This window comes from Lepidochelys kempii, chromosome 27 (genome assembly GCF_965140285.1).
Source record: "Lepidochelys kempii isolate rLepKem1 chromosome 27, rLepKem1.hap1, whole genome shotgun sequence".
Taxonomy (NCBI): Eukaryota; Metazoa; Chordata; order Testudines; family Cheloniidae; genus Lepidochelys; species Lepidochelys kempii.
The window spans coordinates 16,095,995-16,117,332 of record NC_136406.1 but is presented as its reverse complement, the minus strand read 5'-3'; the positions used below and the strand labels follow the sequence as shown (position 1 = coordinate 16,117,332).

The 21,338-nt window shown below is 39.3% G+C and overlaps 1 protein-coding gene across 4 annotated transcripts in view; it reads left to right on the top strand.

Moving 5' to 3' along the window:
- Nucleotides 1–461: 461 nt before the first annotated feature.
- The window catches only part of SMARCE1 (SWI/SNF related BAF chromatin remodeling complex subunit E1), a 31,447-nt gene continuing 10,570 nt past the window's right edge, over nt 462–21,338 (top strand). The window contains exons 1-11 of one of the 4 annotated variants that reach the window (XM_073325812.2): nt 462–786; nt 2,038–2,086; nt 3,390–3,440; nt 4,545–4,588; nt 8,058–8,225; nt 10,520–10,600; nt 11,796–11,927; nt 15,116–15,287; nt 18,912–19,084; nt 20,172–20,273; nt 20,953–21,163. In XM_073325812.2, coding sequence (XP_073181913.1) covers nt 3,434–3,440; nt 4,545–4,588; nt 8,058–8,225; nt 10,520–10,600; nt 11,796–11,927; nt 15,116–15,287; nt 18,912–19,084; nt 20,172–20,273; nt 20,953–21,163 — 1,090 coding nt within the window. In that variant the 5' untranslated portion in view covers nt 462–786; nt 2,038–2,086; nt 3,390–3,433. The remainder of the gene's footprint in view (nt 787–2,037; nt 2,087–3,389; nt 3,441–4,544; nt 4,589–8,057; nt 8,226–10,519; nt 10,601–11,795; nt 11,928–15,115; nt 15,288–18,911; nt 19,085–20,171; nt 20,274–20,952; nt 21,164–21,338) is intronic. The other 3 variants (XM_073325811.2, XM_073325813.2, XM_073325814.2) reach the window with 3 other exon arrangements.

The window sequence follows — 21,338 nt, the reverse complement described above, 5'->3', positions numbered from 1 at the left end:
TTAATAATGAGCGCTGCGCGCCAGGGAGCAGTGGGGTACGGGAACAGAGGGCGGTAGGGCAGAGCTGCGGGGCCCGCATCCGCTGTTTCCTGAGGAACGAAGCGGGGCCTGACAGGACCCTACGGGAGGGGACGCCCAGGGGCAGCGCCAGCAGGCAGGGAAAGGGCGCCCAACCCAACCCGTTGCCTTCTCCTCGGGCGACGGCTGCCAGGCGGGAGGCGCGAGACCAACAGCCGCGAGAGAGAAAAAGGCGCCAAGCCCAGCTCCTCCCCCCGCCCTCCAGCTGGCCCTGAAGGCGCGAGACGAACTGTAAAGGCCGGGAGGGACCAACGCTTCAAGCGCCACCCCGCCCCCGTCCAGCAGGCGCGCATCACGTGCTCCCTGGCCCCTGACCTCCGCCCGACACGTCTCTAGGCTCTCCTGACGTCACTCCGTTCGCTTTATGGGCGCCGCGCGTCGCGTCGCGTCACGTCACGTGGCGTGCGTTCCGGCCCGGCGAAGCTGTTCCCCTCTTGGCTTTCTTTACCCGCTCGGCTCTTCAGATTCGCCACAGAATAACCGTCCTCCCCCCGCCCTTATTGTAAACGATAAAAATCCCCCGGTGGTGTATGGAGGTGCCTGGCTCGGAGTAAACCCGGGGCGGGAGCAAAAGAGCGGGGGAGCTGGGATGCCGTGTGGAATGTGCTGAGGCGGAAGGGCAGGCGGCTTCCCCCAGTCGCCGCTGCCCGGGCACCCGGGAGACCGGTGTTGGTTGGGAACAAAGGGCCGAGGCCGGCGCCGGAGCGGGTGAGTCTCGGAGGGGCGGCGAGGGGCGGGGCTGGGCGGTGAGCGGGGCCTGCAGCGCGGGGGCCTCTGCCCCGGCAATCACCGATTCCCCTCGGCGGCAGCCTGGGCCTACGAAGGGGGGTGGGGAGGGGCTGAGGGAGAGAGACGGAGACGATCCCCACCCCCGCGTTCGCGCCCATGGGAGGGGGAGCTGCCCCCCGCCCCCCACACAACACCCGTGCTAGGGGGAGCTACCCCCCCACACCCACGCACCTCCTAGGGGGAGCTACCCCCCACACACACCCACACCCACGCACCTCCTAGGGGGAGCTACCCCCCCACACACACACCACGCACCTCCTAGGGGGAAGGGGAGCTGCCCCCCACCCACACAACGCCCCCCCTAGGGGGAGTTACCCACCCACACTCTTCCTGGGAGAGGGGGAGCTACTCCCCCACCACACCCACCCACGCACTTCCTAGGGGGAGGGGGAGCTACCTCACACCCCCTCCATGGGGGATGGAAGAAAGGTAGTCAAAAACATTTTTTTCCCCATCCCCAACATGGATCCCAAAAGTGGTAGAGGAGGAGGCCGGTACTATCCTCCTCTAAGCAAGTTCCCCTGCTGTAGTTAGGCATTTTTTTTGCAGTGGGTCTGGTTTTCTAAGGTACCATGTTACTGATTGAAATTATCAGGGTTTGAAACCCTGTGTTTAGAAGTGACCTGAGTCACCAGAGTGCTTAGCATCTGCTGCCTCTTAAAAAAAAAAAAAAAAGGGGGGGGGGGCGGTGGAATTGCATATTAAATATTTGTGTATTTAGCACATTCCCTCCTACTCTCCCCAAAATTGGATGAGTAATTAGATCTTTCTGTTGCTCTGGAGCAGGGTCTGCATTTTAAATTGATCTGTGTAAGCATTCTTTTCATTGGACTTTGTGTGGGAATGGCAACTTCTTTAGTAAGGGTTGTCTAGTGTTGTCAACAATGCAGTCTATCTGTAGGCCTTGGGCATACAAATACTCAAGCATGCCTGGAACTTTACATGCATAAGTTGTCCATTATGTGTGGAAATAATCACAAGTTCAAAATTGAAGCATGTGCATAGCAGTCTTAGTATTTGGTGCCATAAACATTAATAATGTCAGATGCTGAGCATTTACAGGATTTTGCCCAAATCTTGCTCTTTCAAGTCTTCAATGGATTTAATTCATGAGAGAGGCCAGCAGGATATTGCTGTTATTTTACATGTATGGGTTTACTCCTGCAACAGGTTGCACAATCCCAGCTTCCATTGACTATGACATTACTAGCTGTAACAGGTACACTTGCTTTTCCTGTTACTCTGATGTGCAATTTAGCCATGTGACAATGTATTACTATGAACTTGTTTATATTGTTGTTTAGGATACCATATGCGCACACTCCTGTATTCATATCCAGTCCTTGAAGCCAGCCATATAAGACAAGTAATTGAAATCCAATATATAGTACTGTAATTTTTATTAAAAGTGATGCACAAGTAAAATCTTTACAAGGAAGATCAGACGAACCTTGGATTTCAGTTTCAGAGTTGTTTATTTAATCCTAGTAGTTCAGCCTTAAGGGCCAAGCTAGTTTACAAAAAATTCATCAGTCACTACAAGAAAATGTAGGCCTAGTTTCTGGGAAGTTGTTTATTTTCTTTCACTTCAGAGCTGACAAATTTGTGAATTTATCTGCAATACATTGTTATAATTAAGGCTCCTTAAGTTAGGTTTTAGCCAGCAAAGAACAACTTTAATACAAACCGGAGGAAATACTCTTTTACACAGTGCACAATTGACTTGTGGAAATCATTTCCAGGGGATTTTGTGATGCCAAAAGTATAACTGGTTTAAAAAAAAAAAACTAGGTAAGTTCATGGAGAATAATTCCATCAATGGCTATTATCCAAGATTGTCAGAGATGCAATTTCTTGCTCAGGGCAGCTCTAAAGCTCTGATTTCCAGAAGCCGGGAGAGGAAGACAGGGTGGATCAGTCCAAATGCCACGTTCTGTATGTTCCCCCTGAAGCTCTGGTACTGGCTACTGTTGAAGACAGGCTAGATGGACCATTGGTCTGATCCAATATGGCCATTCTTATATTCTTAAACATTAATAAAACACTCCAGATACCAAAAAAAAAAAAAAGAAATATGTTTATCCAATAAACTGTGGAAAAACATTGGAAATGCTTACTTGTATCTAAGACCTTGTCTACACATAGCAGCAGTACACATTATAGGGCTGTGATTTCTAAAGCATACTCACATTACCTGGTCTATGTAGACCGTGCTGGTGTGTGCTAAAGGTTCCCTTGTGTGCGTTAACATGCTATTTGTTTGTTCTACATTAAAGCACATTAGGAAATATTACACAGATTACTCATTACAGTATATACAAAGAGGCGGCCCCCCAAAAAAAAACTGATTGGACATATATACATAAAACCTCAAAATTGCTAAAAATAACCCCCCAAAAATGAAAATAATAAACCCTGAAAAGCAGATGCTCTAGTTATAATGGTCTTAGTTTTAATGGTTCATGAAAACAAAAATTGTTCTCTTTAATAGTCTGACGTTGTGTTCTCTTTTTGTCTTTCAGAATTTGAGATATAATGTCAGCTGGCTGAAAATTTATATACCAAAATGTCAAGTACGTTTTTGTTTTTTTTTAATTTAACAAGTAAAGATCTGTTTCAGCAGCCTTTACTTATATGAATAATCCCATTGCTGTCACATGAAAAAGGGCTACTGGACCAGGCTCATTTTAAGAGGAATGTGTTATATGTATTATCATATACAGTAATTATAAGTGAACTACCAATCAGTTGGTACTAGATATTGCCACAGTGCACAGCCCTGGCTGTGCACTGAGGATTTCTTTAAGTGTCCAAAAGATGAAAGAAACACACAAGCATCCTACCTGACAAGCTGCAGAATTGCTCTGTAGCCATTTCTTCAGTCTTAAGGCTGGAATAGTTTCTGCTGTCTGGGTATGTCCTCCATAGTGGCAGAAGACGCATCCCATCATGCCTACCTCAGTGGCATGCGTTGATCACCAATGGAGTTAGGCTTTGGGATTCATACTCCCTTACTTATTGTCCCCACAATTTCCCCCTCCAATGGGCAGGACCTTCCACACCAAGGGACGAGATTTGCTCCTTCTTTAATAAAGATAAATTGTGTAAATGCTGCACTCAGTTACTCTTGTGCAACTTCTAAATGAAGTAGGAAAAGATGTGCTCCCTCTCCATGCTTTTATTTAATGCCAATTATATGCTACCGAAAGCCATGAATGAAACCACTTGGGGAGGGGGTGAGCTGCACAACTGAATGTAAAATTTAGCCTACAATTGCTTCATCCTAATGCATACTGTTACATGTCAAACTCTACACTTCAAATCCATTTCCTTGCCTCTGAAGAAAATCTAGTATGCTTTAATTTCCGTGGTGGCTAGCACAGTTTTTTTTTAATTCTCTTCCTACATTTCTCCCTACCCCAGTACATCTAAATAAAAGAATAGTAACCTGACACTGGTGTCACCTTTTTTAAAATGCATCTCTTCTTCTTCCATCCCTTTTTTTTTAATTTTATTTTGTCAATGTAGATTGTAAACTCTTTGGGACAGGGATCTGTCTTGTTATCATAAGTTTCTTACCAAATTATTGTTGTGTGCCTAGTACACTTTTGGATATCGTATGCATAATATATCTGAGTTGTCAGGAAGTTATGTATTTGCTTTTGTCTTTTAAACAGAAAGGCCATCCTATGCCCCACCTCCCACCCCTGCTCCCACAACCGTAAGTATAATGAATTTTCTCATTAACACAAATCTGGTAGTCTGGCTTTTAAGACAATAATTTGGTAGTCACAGCTACCAATATTAAAATATTATGAACATAAGACTATTTGCACTGAACTGTTGAAATGACATTCAGCATTTAAATTAAATTTTAAAAAGGGGTGGGGAAACTGAGATAAGACTCACTCAATACTTAAGGCCAGATCCTTCAAACACTTAAACTTGTGTTTAACTTTACACTGAAGACAGTGGGACTACCTACATGAGTAAAGTTAAATACAGGGGTGAATGTTTCTAGGCTTTGGGCCTGATAACCATGTATCCATTATAAATATTCCAATTTGATATAACAGTAAACTAAGGACTAAGTAGCATACTTAATTCTAAATTTTATTGCCTCTAAAAGCTTAATGTCGGTCCAAGTTTTTAACATACTTTTTTGTACTTTTTACAGTAGGTTTAAATTTGTATTTATAGTTTTTCAGTGGTATTCACACAGTTATGTAGAATTATGCAAACTTTCATTTATATTGGGTCAGAATAATGGAACCCTCATGATGAAAATCTTACTACTTAAATTTATTGAAATCCATGGCATTGTGTAATGTGAGCATTGTGTGAATAAAGTTTCTCACATAGTATAAAGTAAGTACTTCTGTTTGCAAAGGAATCAATCTGTTGAGGATTTACCTGGAAAATTTTATTACATAATATTCAATCTTTCTTGACATAATGTGGTCAGGAAAGCATCTGAAAATATGTTTGTACTTCTATAACAACTTGCATCCGATGACTGGAACACTCTACAAATTTAAACATCACAACACTTTGTGGGGACGGGAAAGTATTATCCACATTTTATAGAAGAGTAAACTGAGGCACAAGTGAAATAGCTTGCCAAAGAAAATGTCAACAGACCTTTTAATTATATTAGTGCTCTTAGGATCTACTTTTTCCTCAGTCCTGTAGACAGTGACTACAAAATAGGAAATATGTAACTTTTTATTATTATTAGACAAAAATCCACATTTAAAGAGGTTGGAGAGCAGGAAATATATAATTGGTGTCAAAGAAATTTGTAAACTTTCCCATATAAATTTGCGGGGGTGGGATGGACTATTTTTGCATAAGTGTGCCAGTTTGGGTAACAGCTTGAGTCCAAAGTTTTATTTAAAATTTTTTTTTGCTCTGCAAATACCTTACTTGGTTTTATATTACTATTCAGATTGATGTGACAGTCCCTGATCCTGCAATCAGATCTGTGCACGCAGGTCCCTGCATATGTTTGGAACACAATTGATTTCAGTGCGGCTCTCCATGAATGCAGTGTTTGTTTGTTCATTTTCAGATGTGCTACTTTCTTTAGTCAAATAAGCATGTCTTTTAAAGAGTGATCTCAGATGTGCAGTTAGCAATGTGTGTTGCCTATCTTATGTACATCATCTATCTGTACTACTCACGGTACTTCATGTACAGTACTTGAGAATCTAATCTACGCTCTATGAATGTAGTTGATAAAACAGAAAAGCAGACACATCTGTTGCCTTTTTCCTCCACTACCAAATCTTACTGTGCTTAGTACTGAAAATGGCATTAATCCACTTTACTTGAGACAGTGTGCATGAAATAAACATTTCTGTGGTGTTTTTCTTTTTTGTAATATTGGATTTGTCTGTTTTGCAACCATAAAGATTTAAGGTCTGTACATTATAGCGTCCAGTTATTTTGGAGGAGAGATCTAATAAAATATAATTTGTTTAGGCATATTTCATACACTGCTGATCTTGTAGTGAAATGGCTGCTTATTGAAAAGTGAGTTTACATACAGTAGTTACATATGACAAATTTGAATAAATGGCAACTGCTTTGCTTGTGTTTGAGAGGCTTAACAGTAAAACACATTAATGTTTAAAGATTGGCAAGTAAGGTGTAACTTTACTACTGTTTCAGAGTAACAGCCGTGTTAGTCTGTGTTTGCAAAAAGAAAAGAAGGACTTGTGGCACCTTAGAGACTAACCAATTTATCTGAGCATAAGCTTTCGTGAGCTACAGCTCACTTCATCAGATACTGTGTTTTCTGTGTCAAAGTAAATTGACCGCAGTGTGTCAATGTATTTTTGCACTGAAGTGTTTATAACGTGAATGTGCATTTCCGATTATAAGACTCTTCCCTTTGATATGAAGCCTCTACGTCTTGATTCTTATGAACACTGAACTCCATTTTAACTGTGTTTATAACAGCAGTCTAATACATCCCACTGACAGAGTGTACTTTGAGACCCCTTAAATCATTATTCCAGCATGTGTTGCTAATTAAGACCACAACTCTGCTGAAGAATGTGGCTAGACACTGCATGGATGAGGTTTAAAACCATCAAGGAACAGAGTAGGGTAAAATACAAAGATTTGTAAAGGAAAAATTATAGTGGGGTGGTACCACCAGTACAGTTGAGGGTGAGACTAGCTCACTGTGAAACAGCTGCGGGGGGGTTTCTAACAAAGAAACTAAGGGAACAGGGAGAAGGGGCAAGACGGAAATTAATTTGAAGAGAGAAAGACAGAGAATGAGACAGTAACGGTTGAAGGTTTAATGAGTAGAATGAATCCCTAAGAAACCAAATTTAATGACCCACACTATTACAGACATGTATACAAACTGACCTACTGAATTTAATTGCTGGAATGGATATGGACATGTTAATTAAATTATGTAATTGTTTTAGAAGCAATTTAAATAGTGATTTGATACATTTTTTTGTAGTTATTTAACATGTATATTCCATTGCAGTGGTTCTCCAGTTCTTTAATTCTGCAGAGTACTTCATGAGGGAAAGATACCTCTATGGATCACCTTTTCTTCCAGCCTTCTAATCAAATCCCCTTGCACCCCCCGGTGCATAATTTCTAAAACATTTAATTTTGCAGGAATGGCTTCATACGCCACTGTTGGTCCACAGATTGCACTTCGAGAACCACTGTTCTTCTACTATCAGTATCAATGGGTTTTTTACTTTTTTGTCCAATAGCCTGTGCTTCCATTGGTGCACATAATGAATGATGTTGGTGATTTCCACATAATCGTATGCACTGTATTGCTTTGTATGTTTTGTTTCGTTGGATACTAGATTCTTCCTGAATTGTTTGGCCACTTATGAAAAGTCTGCAAACTTTAATAGCCATAAGCAGGCTATACGGCACACTCATGTTAAAAGTTTGCACGCCTGATAATAAAACATCAAATGACAGTTTTGAATTTACAGTAACACATTCAGCTAAAAATCCTGTTTCCTGAACAGGTTTCTGTTGGAGTACTTCACATGTTGAGAGGAAACCAACTACTACACCTCATTTGCTTGTTTAAATTCTAGTTGTTTTTGCATGCCATATTGCAGATCATTTTCATTTCTGTGTTTTCCTCGTTTGAGCTCATTTCTCATTCGTGTTTTTGTCTCATTTGTTTCCATCAGCAAATGCCCAGCACACCAGGGTTTGTGGGATACAATCCATACAGCCATCTGGCCTACAACAACTACAGGCTGGGAGGGAACCCGGGCACCAACAGCCGGGTCACGGTAGGAGAATCAACTATTACATCATCCGGCAAACAACAGGAATTGACCAGAAATGGCTTTAGAGTTAGGTTCTTCTGAATCTTGGCTGCTGCCACTTTTATAAAAGAGAAAAAATTAACTCGGATTTTTTTTCCCCATCTTCTCTCCTCTCCTACCTCCCCCCTTTCATTGTGAAGCCTTGTATTGGAAAATAAGCTTCGATTTAATAGATCGAGAGAGATCTATTATTCCCATCTGAGATGTGGAAAGTCTGTCTTTTTGGAATTCCATGGCTTGACGCCTCAGTGATCACTGCACATTTACGGAAAGATTCTTAAATATGGGTGTGGATTATATTTTCCTCTTGGAGGGAGGGAATTATACATTTTATTGAGATTATAGGTATGGAACGAGAGGAAAGGCAAGTTCCAAACTAGAAATTGTAACTGGTGATTACATCGCACTATTGTGCCATGTAAGAAACCCATGTTTCTATTTTCCATTCCAGTCTTACTTTGTATGGTTAGTATCAGATCTCCAGTTTCAACAGTGACTTCTCCAACCAAATGAGTGGTGTCAATAAAATATGAGGGAGTCTGCTTTCTGTCCTCCATGGCTGGATGAAATGTGGATGCTTTGTAGACCCTTTAAGAAATACTTGGCATAAAGTGGGAGGAAATGTACTGATACGGGGTACCTCTGAGCTTGAGTGAAGATGCAGAACATGATTCACATACAGGCAAGAAAGAAAATAAAATTTTTAAATGCACACTTTTCACCTAATATTTACTGTAAAAACTGTAGACCTACACTATTTTAAATTATTAATTTAAAAATGATCATTTTCATTTTTATGTAATTTCTTTCCAAAGGTGTAAAAAAAAAAAAAATTATCTACACAACTTCTAGTCTCTTCAGAGTGTAATACAAATAAGAATTTGTCAGTTAATCCATAGATGTTGCCATTTAATGCAGTATACCTTTTTAAACTCCATAAATTCAGCTTGTTTAATAAGGTGCCTAAAGAAAAGACCCCCTTGCCCTGTAGTGAAGGTATGAGCTGGCGTTTGATTGAACGTAGTGTCTGAACTTACATTTATGTTACTGAATACATGAATAGGTTAGATTTGTCAGACTTTTCATTGTTTCTGTATGTCATAAGCATACACAGCTTTCTCTGCCATGCATATATTAATATGTATGGTATCTTTAAATTCCTGTTAATTTAAAAGCATTAAACAGTTTCAGTTAATCTTTTTCAAATCCATCTCTGTGTGTATATATGTATACATTTGGTAATGCATACACCTCATGTACATTATAACTCTATGCAAGTATGTATGCATTGTTTCATGTATGTAGTGAAACATAAAAATATCCGGATTAAAAATACTGAAAGCAAAAACACTGAACAATAACCTTATTGGCCATTTTCAAGTATTTTTGGAACCTCAGTCCCCAATCCTGTTAATACTTATTTGAGCCTGATTAATTTTAGACGTGAAAATAGTCCCATACATGGGTGTTTGCAGGATTGGGGCCTTTAGAATCTACAGCTGTTATAAACTAGATGATGTCAGTATACTATTCCAGGAGGAACAAACCTTGTCTTATTATAAATGCACTATTTTTTAACTGAGATGGTGTGTAGGTGGAAGAGAACAGAAGAATAAGTGGATGCTACAGCTTTCAATCAATAACACTTACTGTTTAGTGTCTTCTTTTTTTTTCTTTTTTTTTTAAGTGCAGGCAACGTGCTTGGCATTGTACAAACGTAAAGGAAGACAAGGTCTCTCAAGGAGCTCACAATCTAATTTGGACAAGAACAATGCAATTTGGACACAGATGATGCACAGGTTGAGGGATCAGTCTCATAGGGACGTTTTTTAATATTTGGATTGACTCCCAAGTTCCCATTGAAAGATTTCATTGAAGAAGTGTATTTCTAAAACGGACTGAATGAAAGAATGTCTAGATAATTTCCTGCTCTTTCACACTTTCTCCTTATCCTTTTTCCAGTAGTAATTTCTTTAGTTGTCAGAGCAGGTACCATAACAGTCATTCTCATCAAAATTGAGAAAACAAGCTGTTGGAGCCGGTGAACAGAAGCAAATTTTGAGGCTGTCTCTTTTGGTTTTTAGAAAATTGTTCCCTGTTGGACTTTTATTGAGTAACCTTTTTCAAACTAATACTTGGACAACTACATTTGGGGCCAGGGGAGGGGGAATTTGGCAAATTATTATGAGGACCAGTTATAGTACCTGTACATGTATTTAATATACAAGAGTATTTATATTCCCAGACTGCTATGTATTGAAGTTGCCTAGTTTTCATGTTAAGAAATGGATTTATCCGTTTTGTTTTTGTTTCTTTTATAGGCTTCCTCTGGTATTACAATTCCCAAACCCCCAAAGCCACCAGATAAGCCTCTGATGCCCTACATGAGGTACAGCAGGAAGGTGGGTACCCAGTGTTTTGGATTTAGGTTGAATAAGTAGCATTAAAGGTTAAGTTTATGCCAACAATTGATTAGTTATTTTAGTTCCAACTTCTAAACTCTATTAAATTCTAACAACCTGCAGAGATTACTTATTCAGCAAGGGAATTTTAAAACACAGTTGCTTTCCCCATCAGAATAATGGTAACAATGGTCTAAACATATGCCACCTTCTAGGAAAACAAAAATTATCCCCCAAACAAAAGGTCAGCACCCTCAATTTTCCTGTTACATATTTTTTTATCTACAGGGTTAGGGGAGGGAAAATTAAGATTTTCTTTGAAATGGTTGTTTACTACCGTTGCCCCTGCTGTCAAGGATCCACGTATTGTCGGAACTTCCTCTGTATAGTACAGTGGCATAGCTAGACCTGAAGAGTAGCAGTGGGAGGAATGTGTGTGTTCACCTACCTAACCTGCAGCACTACCTCATTATTTTATAAACTGTTTGAGAGGCAATGGGAGTATTGTGCAGAGTCTGGAATCTGCTTCGGCTTGGGAAGGGTGTGTGATCCAGTTTCAAGGAGTGGGTGAGCCAGAAGGAAATATACATGCCTTCCTGCTTCTGGTAAAGTGTCTTTACCAGCAGTCTGAATTAAGTCAACAGCCCTCCCACCGCTGCATATCAAGTCAAATAGTATTCCTAATCATACATGGCAAGTAATAACACTGGCAGCTTTCTTTTTTATATAAAGTTAGAAACTTGTTTTTGATGGAATCAGAACTTTTTGGAATTGCAATTGATCAACATGACTGAAAACTTTTTGAATACAGGAAGGTCCAAGTTCTGATCTTAAAAATTCAATGCACATTGTCGTGTATCTGAACATAAATGCTGCTGGACATGTTTGCATGATAATGTTTAATTTTTTCCCAGAGATACAGTGATGTGCATTTTAGAATAGAATTCACAGATTTAAGGGCAAGATTCACAACTGAAGCTATTGTCAATAAATCAGGCTGTTGCCAGTTTCAGTAGATGACTGTACTATTGTCTTCCTGCCCCAAAAAGTAATCACTGGAGGTAGCCAGACTTTTTCTTAATACAGTTTTGTTTTATAGTGATCTTTTCTGAAAGTATACTAAGATGATACCATAAAACATTTAATTTGGAAGTGTTTACATATCAGTAGTAAAGCTCCAGCTGTTTCTGTTAAGGTCTGGGATCAAGTGAAGGCATCCAACCCTGACTTGAAGTTATGGGAAATTGGCAAGATCATTGGAGGGATGTGGCGAGATCTCACTGATGAGGAGAAGCAAGAGTACTTGAATGAATATGAAGCAGAAAAGGTAAGGGATGAAATCTTTTGTTATTAATGCTGATTCTCCCATCTTATGTCCCTGGCACAACTGTCACAGAAGAGTTAAGCTTGTTCCCTGGTGCAGCAAGGTAGTTAAGCAAGTGCCCAACTTTAAGCATGAGTAGTCTCATTGAAGTTAATGGAGTATTCTCATGCTCTAAGTTAAGCATATGCTTAAATGCCTTGCTGAATTGGGACCTTTTAACATTTCACAGTACATATAAATAGAAAATAACTTCTTAGGTCATCTAGTCCTTTCCAGGATTGTTCCCCACAATATGTCCTCCATCCTGTGGTGTTTGATGTTTTTCTTCTAGAAACTACTCTGAGAATCAAATTTCATCTTTCCTATATGGTGGCATGTGTATATCATTTACTAAGCCCTATGTATACTGATAAGCATCTTAATAATAATAATCATATGTCAACAGGGACTTCAGTTTTTAGACCATACTCGAAATGTTTATATTGAGTAGGAATTTTAACTATGAGTGGACTTGATTTTTCCACACCTAAATCCTCTTACAAAACTGATTCTCTGTAGCTTCAGCTGGTCAGTTATGAATATGTATATAAGAATTGGTTTTTATGGGACAGCCTTGCAAAACTTTACTCTGCCAGAATGTTTTTGTTGTTGTTTGTTTTTTGATGGGCAAGTAAAATATCATTAGTTTTTCATTATTGATCATCATGACAAAGGGCAATAATATATTTTGTGTCTCTGCTGATAATTTTAAAGTTTTGCAAGGCTGCTACAGTAATAGATATCCAAAGTTATGTAGGACAGTTACAAGCTGTTCGTTTGACATCTCTTGTTCATTTATTGTGTTGTATTAAAATTTCAGGCATCTGAGGTCATAGGTAATCTGGTCAAATAGGTGCTTAGAACTGTTTTCATTCAAAATATCACTTTACTATTTTTAACCAACAGAAAAATTATTTTAAATTGGGTTTCTGCCATTTGAAACAAAATCAAGGATTCCTACTTTTAACTCACTAAAAAGGACTAATTTAGTTAAAAGTTAGACACCTTCAGGTACATACAGCAGTATCATACCGTATAACTGACCTTTAATACAGAGCATCTCAAAACAAGTGAAAGACTATACTCAAAAGAGTAATTATCAATGGTTTGTTGTCAGACTGGGCCGGTGTATTTATAACTGGGGTCAGTCCTGGTTCCGACTATTCAATATTTTCATTAATGACTTGAATAATGGAGTGGAGTGGAAAGTATGCGCAAGTATTTGCAGATGACACCCAGCTGGGAAGGGTTGCAAGTACTTTGGAGGACAAGAAAAAAATTTAAAACAACCTTGACAAATGGGAGAACTGAATTCAACCAAGATAAGTGCAAAGTACTACACTTAGAAAAGAAGAATCAAATGCACAGTTACAAAATGGGAATAAATAGCTAGGCGGTAGTACTGCAGAATATTATGTGGGGATTATAGTGGATCATCACAAATTGGATATGAGTCAACAATGTGATGCAATTGCAAAAAAGGATATCATTCTGGGGTGTATTAAGAGGAGCATTCTATGTAAAACACGAGAGGCGATTGTCTCACTGTACTCGGCACAAGAGGTCTCAGCTGGAGTACTATGTCGAATTCTAGACACCACCCTTTAGGAAAGATGTGCATAAATTGGAGAGAGTCTAGAGGAGAGCAACAAATCAATAAAAGGTTTAGAAAACCTGACCTATATGAGGTTAAATGGGCTGGACATGTTTAGTCTTGAAAACAGAAGACTGGGGAAGGGATTTTCAAATATATTACGGGTAGTTAGAAAGAGGACTGTGATCAATTGTTCTCCCACATCCAGTGAATGTAGGACAAGACATAATGGGCTTAATCTGCAGCAAGAGAGACTTAGAAAGTTTTTCTTGAGATCTAACTTAACTGTAAGGGTAGTTAAGCTCTGGAATAGGTTTCCAAGGAAGGTTGTGGAATCCCCATCTTTGGAAATTTTTAAGAACAAACACCTGTCAGGTAGCCTAGATTTACTTGATCTTGCCTAAGTGCAGGGGGCTCGAGTTGATGACTTCCCTTCCAGCCCTACATTTCTGTGAAAATGTTTATTTTGATTTTGTAAAGCAAGATTTAAAAGTGAGATTTAAAGAAGTGGTTGAAATGGGCAGTAAATCAATGTAAGCAGGTGGAGTGATACAATTCTGCTACCTGAAGTGAGAAAATAGACTGTCTGGATCACCCCTAACCACGTGTAGGGATGGACTGAAGAACACAATAAAAGAATGAAAAGTGAGAATTTCAATACATGATGATAGAAGTGACAAAAATAAAAAATGGTTTGGTCCTGTCCTGGAGGAGGTGATAATCAGACTCTGAGATAAGAGGTATTGGAGTGAGGGAGGAGAGGAGATCAGGGTCAAGGTTAACTCTCAGAATTTCTAGATGTGTAAAGTAGTTGGAAGTGATAGAATCGGAAACATGGGATGACTCTACAGTAGTTACAGATAAAACAAAGAATTGCTTGCAAGATTTAATCTTTAATTATAGCAGTGAGGATAGCATAAGACTTCCCAGAATTAAATTCTTCTTTGCTCTTGTGTCTAGATGCTCCACCACCACTCAAGTTAGTAGTGCACCCTAAATCAAGAGCAATATGAAAGAGTAATTGTGTAATTCTTTCCCCTAGAGAGAATTCTTTCTCAGGAATCTGGCTGATGGGTCTTGCCCACATGCTTAGAGTCTAAGTGATCACCATGTTTGGGGTTAGGAATGAATTTTCCTCTAGGTCAGATTGTCAGAGACCCTGGGATTTTTTGCCTTTCTCTGCAGCATGGGACACGGGTTGCTTGCTGATTTAAATTAGATTTAAATGATGGATTCTCTCTAACTTGAAGTCTTTTTGAATCAAGATCTGAGGACTTCAGTAACTCAGCCAGAGGTCATGAGTCTATTGCAGGAGTAATGGGGGAGGTTCCGTGGCCTATGATGTGCAGGAGATCAACTAGATGATCACAATGGTCCCTTCTGGCCTTAGTCTCTCAGTCTATGTACCTAAAAGAGAAATGCAGTAGAAAGGGAGGCAAATTATTTATACCAAATTGTCCTTTTGGACCATTGGGCTGATGTCAGTAAGCAAAACAGGGCTGCCAGGGTACAATAGATAAGTTTTTATTTCAATAAAACAATATCCATCAAATTTCAGATAGAGTACAATGAATCCATGAAGGCCTACCATAACTCGCCTGCTTACCTTGCCTACATCAACGCAAAGAGTCGGGCTGAGGCTGCGTTAGAGGAGGAAAGCCGACAAAGGCAATCACGCATGGAGAAAGGTGAACCCTATATGAGCATCCAACCAGCAGAAGACCCAGATGGTAAGCAGAAAGGAGATTTGTATACACTTTTGGTGAGGTATATTTTCACCATGGGAAATAAAATCTAGAGTAAGTTTCAGGTAGCTGTTTTTATTCCCTCAGTATTTTTAAAACTTAATAGTTCACTGACTTACTCCTGGACTATAACGGGAAACACTTGCACACCATATAACAAAGAAAACATGAAATGTATAACTTTAGTACTAACTTTCAGAATCATCTTACCTCAAACTACATGTTAAGGTACACAGCTGTTCTTAAGCTTACGACTGAATTGACCACCAGCAGCCAGGCTACTCTTAAAAAGTTCTTGTAAACCTCTAATGGTGTGGGTAGCAACCCTGTTAAAAATATTTTCAAAATGCCTGTTTCAGACTTGACAAGTTGGTTATTTGTGGTTTAGGCTACAATTTTGCTAAAAATTTCCGTTCTAAATTTCACAGCAGAGGTGCTGGGGCGGGAATGTAGCTTTCACTACAGTAACATACACAAGAGTGAGAGCAAGCTCATGCTGCACTCACCATGCAGCAGCAGCTCCTGTCCCATTCTGCTCACTGTAACCTTGTGCACGGGGAGGGGTTGCAGTGCCACTCAGGTTTTGTCCCATTTGCCCCTCCGTAAATGGAAATGGAGGAGCTAATGGGTCTAATTTGATTGGCTTTGCAACGTAGCATACGGGGTCACAGAACCAGGTGGCAACAACACTTAATTTGGAGGCCTAATCATATGTATTTTTACAACCATTTATAAGATTTCACTGACTTTATTCAAATTCACATTTTCTGTGACCTCTGACAAAATCCAGACCTATTTTAGTCCACGCAGTACCTTATACTGCATAGGGTTCCCTCAGTCCTACTTGAATGGAATGTTGTACTTTAATAATAGGCGCAGCAGGTAGTTCTGACAGACTCTACTTGATTGTTGTCTTTTGACTTATTCCATCTGGTGACTGAACACACGTAAGCCTTTTTAAGTTCAACTGCTTCTGTCAATCAAAATATAACTTGTCAATACAAAGTGCAACTTAATGAGGAAACTGTCAAAATGCTTTCTTTAACTGAAAGGAAATACCACTTTGGCATCCATATCACACCCACTGAGAAAAGTTACGCAAAGATATTGTCAATTTCAGTTTTTAAAATTATGCTAAAAGGCTGACTGAATTATCTGTTGAAACCTGAGAGTGAAAAATGCAGCCAGGCAATTACACCCTCTTCCCCCCCACCCTTCCCAGCAAGCCCAGCCATGAGATAATTCCCGTGGTAAATAGCACTTTCCACTATATGCAGTATAAACTGTGTAAAACACATGAATGTGCCTGGGATTTTTTAGCAATTGGCATTTCACAGCCTGCTATTCAACCTGATTTATACCTGGGTCAAATTCAACTTGGATATAACCAGGTGCATCTCCCACTGAAGTGGGTTATACTTGCTCCACCATTTGACAGCATAGAAGGGGACTTGCAATCTCCTACTGAAATCACATATCGCTGATTGTAGTTTTCTAATGGTAGAAGGCTCTTTCTTCTAGAAGATGAAGCTATAACAAGATCCAGTGGTTGGAAGCTGAAGCTAGACAAATTCAGAGTAGAAATTAAGCACTTTTAAAATTTTAACAGCAAGGGTAGTAAAACAATAGAGAATCCATCACCTATAAATTTCAGTCAGTTGAAGTCTAAATCAGGATTGGATGGCTTTCTAAAAGTTGTGTTCTGATGCAAAAAACAGAAGGTATGGGCTTCTTTCAGGAATCACTTGGTGCAGTTCTAGGGCTAATGATGATAAAGGTCTCAGTTTGCCTGAAAATCTATGAAATAACTCTTTGCCACATTTCCTACTATTTTCCACTTTTAATTTTATTTTCAAATTAATCTAATACTTTATACATCCCAAATGTGAAACTGTTTTGTTTGGGTTTTTTTCTTCCAGAAAAGCAATATTCAGTCTGAGTTTCAATCAAAATTGGCCTTCTCAGTACTAGAATTTCTGGCATAACAGAACTTATTTTCAATTTTTTTTCCCCGTTTTGTAAAGAGTGGAGCAACAATCTCAACATGTATCCCATAACTGGGAAAGTTTGTGTAAAATAAAAAACAGAACTTAGAATAACAAGACATTTTTGTAGACATTTAAAGGAGATGGGGAAAGGTTTTTCAGTGATGACGATGGTAGAAAATGAAAGCACAGGAGGACTGTCATCCTTTAAAGCTTAGAACCTCTTTGATATTACAGTGATGGGACTATTGAAAACACTAAGGGCATGTCATCATGAAAATGTAGTTTGTGGCAAGCTGGAGTGGGAATGGAGCTCAACTAGCCTGCTGTAGTCTAACTGTCCTTGTGGATGCTGCCAAGGTACATTAACAGTTCGTTAATGTGCTTTGATCTAGTCCATCTTGAAAAAGAAATAGATCAAAGTGCATTAATGAATTGATAATGCGCATCAGCTGTTTCCAAACAGACAGCAAACTGTGGCAGGCTAGTGCAGGGTAGATTGAGCCATCTGTTTGGCCTGAACTAAACATTCCTGTAGACAAGTCCTAAAATAAGAGAGAACCAGTTTAATAATCATGGAGAGATTTTTATTTTTTTTCCTGGTGTTGTCTCAAAATGTTGTTCTGCTTTTTAAAGTGAATATCTAGTACAGTCAATAATATTTGGTTAATATAACAGTTTCACAACTGTTATAAAAATAAATAAATAAATAAAAAATATATTAGTTTTATATAATCCTCAGAATAACATCTGCCTAAACTCCCGATTTTTGCCACAGAGCTAAAGCTCCATTTTAATTAAGGAAAAAATTTCTTTGGTCTGTCACATGCTTTTTGGGGTAGTTTGTCTTCTACAGATGTATCAAAAAAAGACAGGTCGTCATAGGCTTGAGACCAAACCTTTCTCTGGTATTTTCTTCTCCTCCCTCAAGAAGCAGGAGACTAGCACTTGACATTTGTTGACCTATAACTTGCTTCTAATGCATGTTTATCTCAATTTTTTTTCCAGCAAGTGATTTTACTAATTAAATGCTTTGGCTTCTGTGAACAAACTTAGAGTAGGTTTTGTTAGTGTGGCTTTTTTACATGAGGACCTGAGTTGCTGAGCATCTGCCGTTTCTGTTTACTTCAGTTGGTGCTGCAGGTGCTCAGCACCTCTACAAACTAGGCCCTTTAGTTTTGAAGCACAAAGTTTACATTTGTTGAACTCTCGTCTGTATTTTAATGAGGAATTTATTGTAGTGAGCACCGTAAATTGTGAAGTTTCATTATCAGAATTTGTATAATCAGTGTGGTGTGTTTTTCTCTTGTTCTTGATACATGAAAAGTAGTGTGTTGGCATAGGCACTGATTACTGTTTAAAGCGAATAGATCAGTTTGTAGCTGTGTGTAGGATCTGGCTAAAATCATAGCTCCCATGCTCTGCTGTCTCACAGCACATAAAATACTGTGTCTCAAAATTGAGTTTGATTATTTTACTGCTCTGTAAATCTAGTATCTTTGTACATAAAACTTATTCATGTTGTCATGGCAGCAGTTTTGTTCCTGGCTGAATTGAAGACTGCAATGTATTTTAAGGATACAGTTTAATGGGACTTGTCTAACTTGTTAAATTTTTGTTTCAGATTATGATGATGGATTTTCTATGAAGCACACAGCTACAGCCCGTTTCCAGAGGAACCACCGTCTGATTAGTGAGATACTGAGTGAAAGTGTAGTACCAGACGTCCGCTCTGTTGTTACTACAGCTAGAATGCAAGTTCTCAAACGTCAAGTTCAGTCCTTAATGGTTCATCAGGTAAAGATTAATTACCTAAAATTTATTAAATGTAATGGTTCTGGGCTGGACTCCAAGTTTAAAATCATTTGGATCATCTACTTGAATGTACTTGTTGAAGTGTCAATATTCTTCATGCCCCAGATAACTAATCTCTCCCTGTTTTTTTGGGAGGAGCAAGGGATAAGTCCAAACTTCTTGTGATTCCCATGCATCATACAATGTCACAATTTTGTATCTACTAAAGGATAAAGTGTAGTGATTAAGAGGTGTAGATTAACCTCTTAATTATCACAATACATCACGTCACAGTCCTCTGCAGTTCTATAACCCTTCAACAGGTAAAGAAAAGCTTTTGATTTAAAGATATTGGTGCAGTTGTAACTTTCAGTAGCTTGTTACCTATAGCTGTGTAGTTGTTAGTGGCCATCTTTTTAATGTGGCAAATCTCCCCCTTTTTAACATTTGTAACTGAAAATTAAAAGCATAAGTAAGTTTCTAATAACTCACATTTAAGACACATTCAGTTAACTTCAACTGTACAGATTCCTGTGTGTGTGTACCAATTGAAAAGACAAGGCTGATTGATATATATTGTGCGTGTATGTATATACATAACACTTGGGCAAATTAGGCAGAGACAAGAAAGAGTGAAGATTTCTTTTTAAATTGCAAAAGAAAGGGGAATATATGTTGCATCCGATTGACTTCTCCCATTTTAATCTTCATTTGTATTGTACTAGTGCATATAATGCGCTAGACACTGTAAATGTATAGAAAGACAGATTGCATGTCTGAAGAGTGCAAGCTCTTCAGGTCAAGCACCTATCATCTTCTGTTTTTGTAAAGGGCCTAGAACTCCTTCAGGCACAATATAATCCATCCAATTTCTTTGATTTCTTATTGCTACAACTTAGGGATGGGGGGGGCTTCCCTCATTTGTACATTTCAGCTATTGAGCATCAAATCAGGAAAGTCAGATTCCACCATAAGGGTGAGATGGATATAAAAAAAATGAACTACATAGTTTGTATGCATCAAAGCATTTTATCCAGTATTTGGTATATTTGAGTATTAAGTTTCATAACTCGGTTACTTTCATTTTTAGCGAAAACTGGAAGCTGAGCTCCTGCAAATAGAAGAGCGCCACCAGGAAAAGAAGAGGAAGTTCTTGGAAAGCACAGAATCCTTTAACAATGAACTGAAGAGGGTACAACTTTAAAATGTTCTCTCTCCTTCTAGGACACTACTTGTTGCACATTGTTCAAAAAGAGTCCTCTGCCCAGCTTCAGTCTAGCTCTTAAATATAGAGGGTTCATATTCTAGCATATTTTTTGTAGTGCCCCAGAGCTATAGAATGCAGTGAGTCTTAGCCAGAGGACTTCCATGTACCTTGGTGATTCCAGGCTTCTGCAATGGCCCAGTGGGATTATTGGCAGCCAACATAATTAAAAGCAGCTTTCAGACTGGTCTAACTGAAGTCAAGGAGACCAGCACTGTGCTCCCAAGGTCAAGAGATAGCAAAGATAGTTTAAAGCCACCTTTGTGTGCATGCTTCTCAAATGCACTGTGTATTCCTTGAATAGAGCTGAGGATCAAGGCCTACATTGTTTTTCTGTTTTTGCTGCATAGTCTTATCACAGATCTCTGTGATAGAACTGAACTTCTGTAGCTGCTGGAGCTCTCCATTTTACATTCTTAAACTTAGCAAACCAAGGTGCAAACATTGTCCCATGCAGAACTACTGAACTCAGAATGAGGTTTTCCTCTGGGTTGTTTCAGAATGCATTCTTAATGCACAAGATATCTGCTTTGCCTGACACCAAAATGCTAAACTGAGAGAGCGAAGTGCTGGATTAATAAAAGGACTCTTCTCTTCTGATTGCTAGTTATGCAGTTTGAAGGTGGAGGTGGACATGGAAAAAATAGCAGCTGAAATTGCTCAGGCTGAGGAACAGGCCCGCAAGAGGCAAGAGGAAAGGGAAAAAGAAGCAGCTGAGCAAGCTGAACGCAGTCAAACTAATGCAGCACCTGAGGAAGAGCAAGCAGTTAACAAGACAGAGGAGAAGAAGGAAGAAGAGAGCACTCCCATGGAGACAGGTAACAGCTCTTGAAGACTGGCTTCAGAATTCTCTTACGTCAATACAACATGCAGGAAGGGCCATTACTAAGGTTTAGGGGGTTTTCACCTTTAAATAACCTCAATTTTGAAAAGGGAAAAAAAGTATAGCAACAAAAACAGCATATTGCGCAGGATGCGTGATGCACCCAGTAG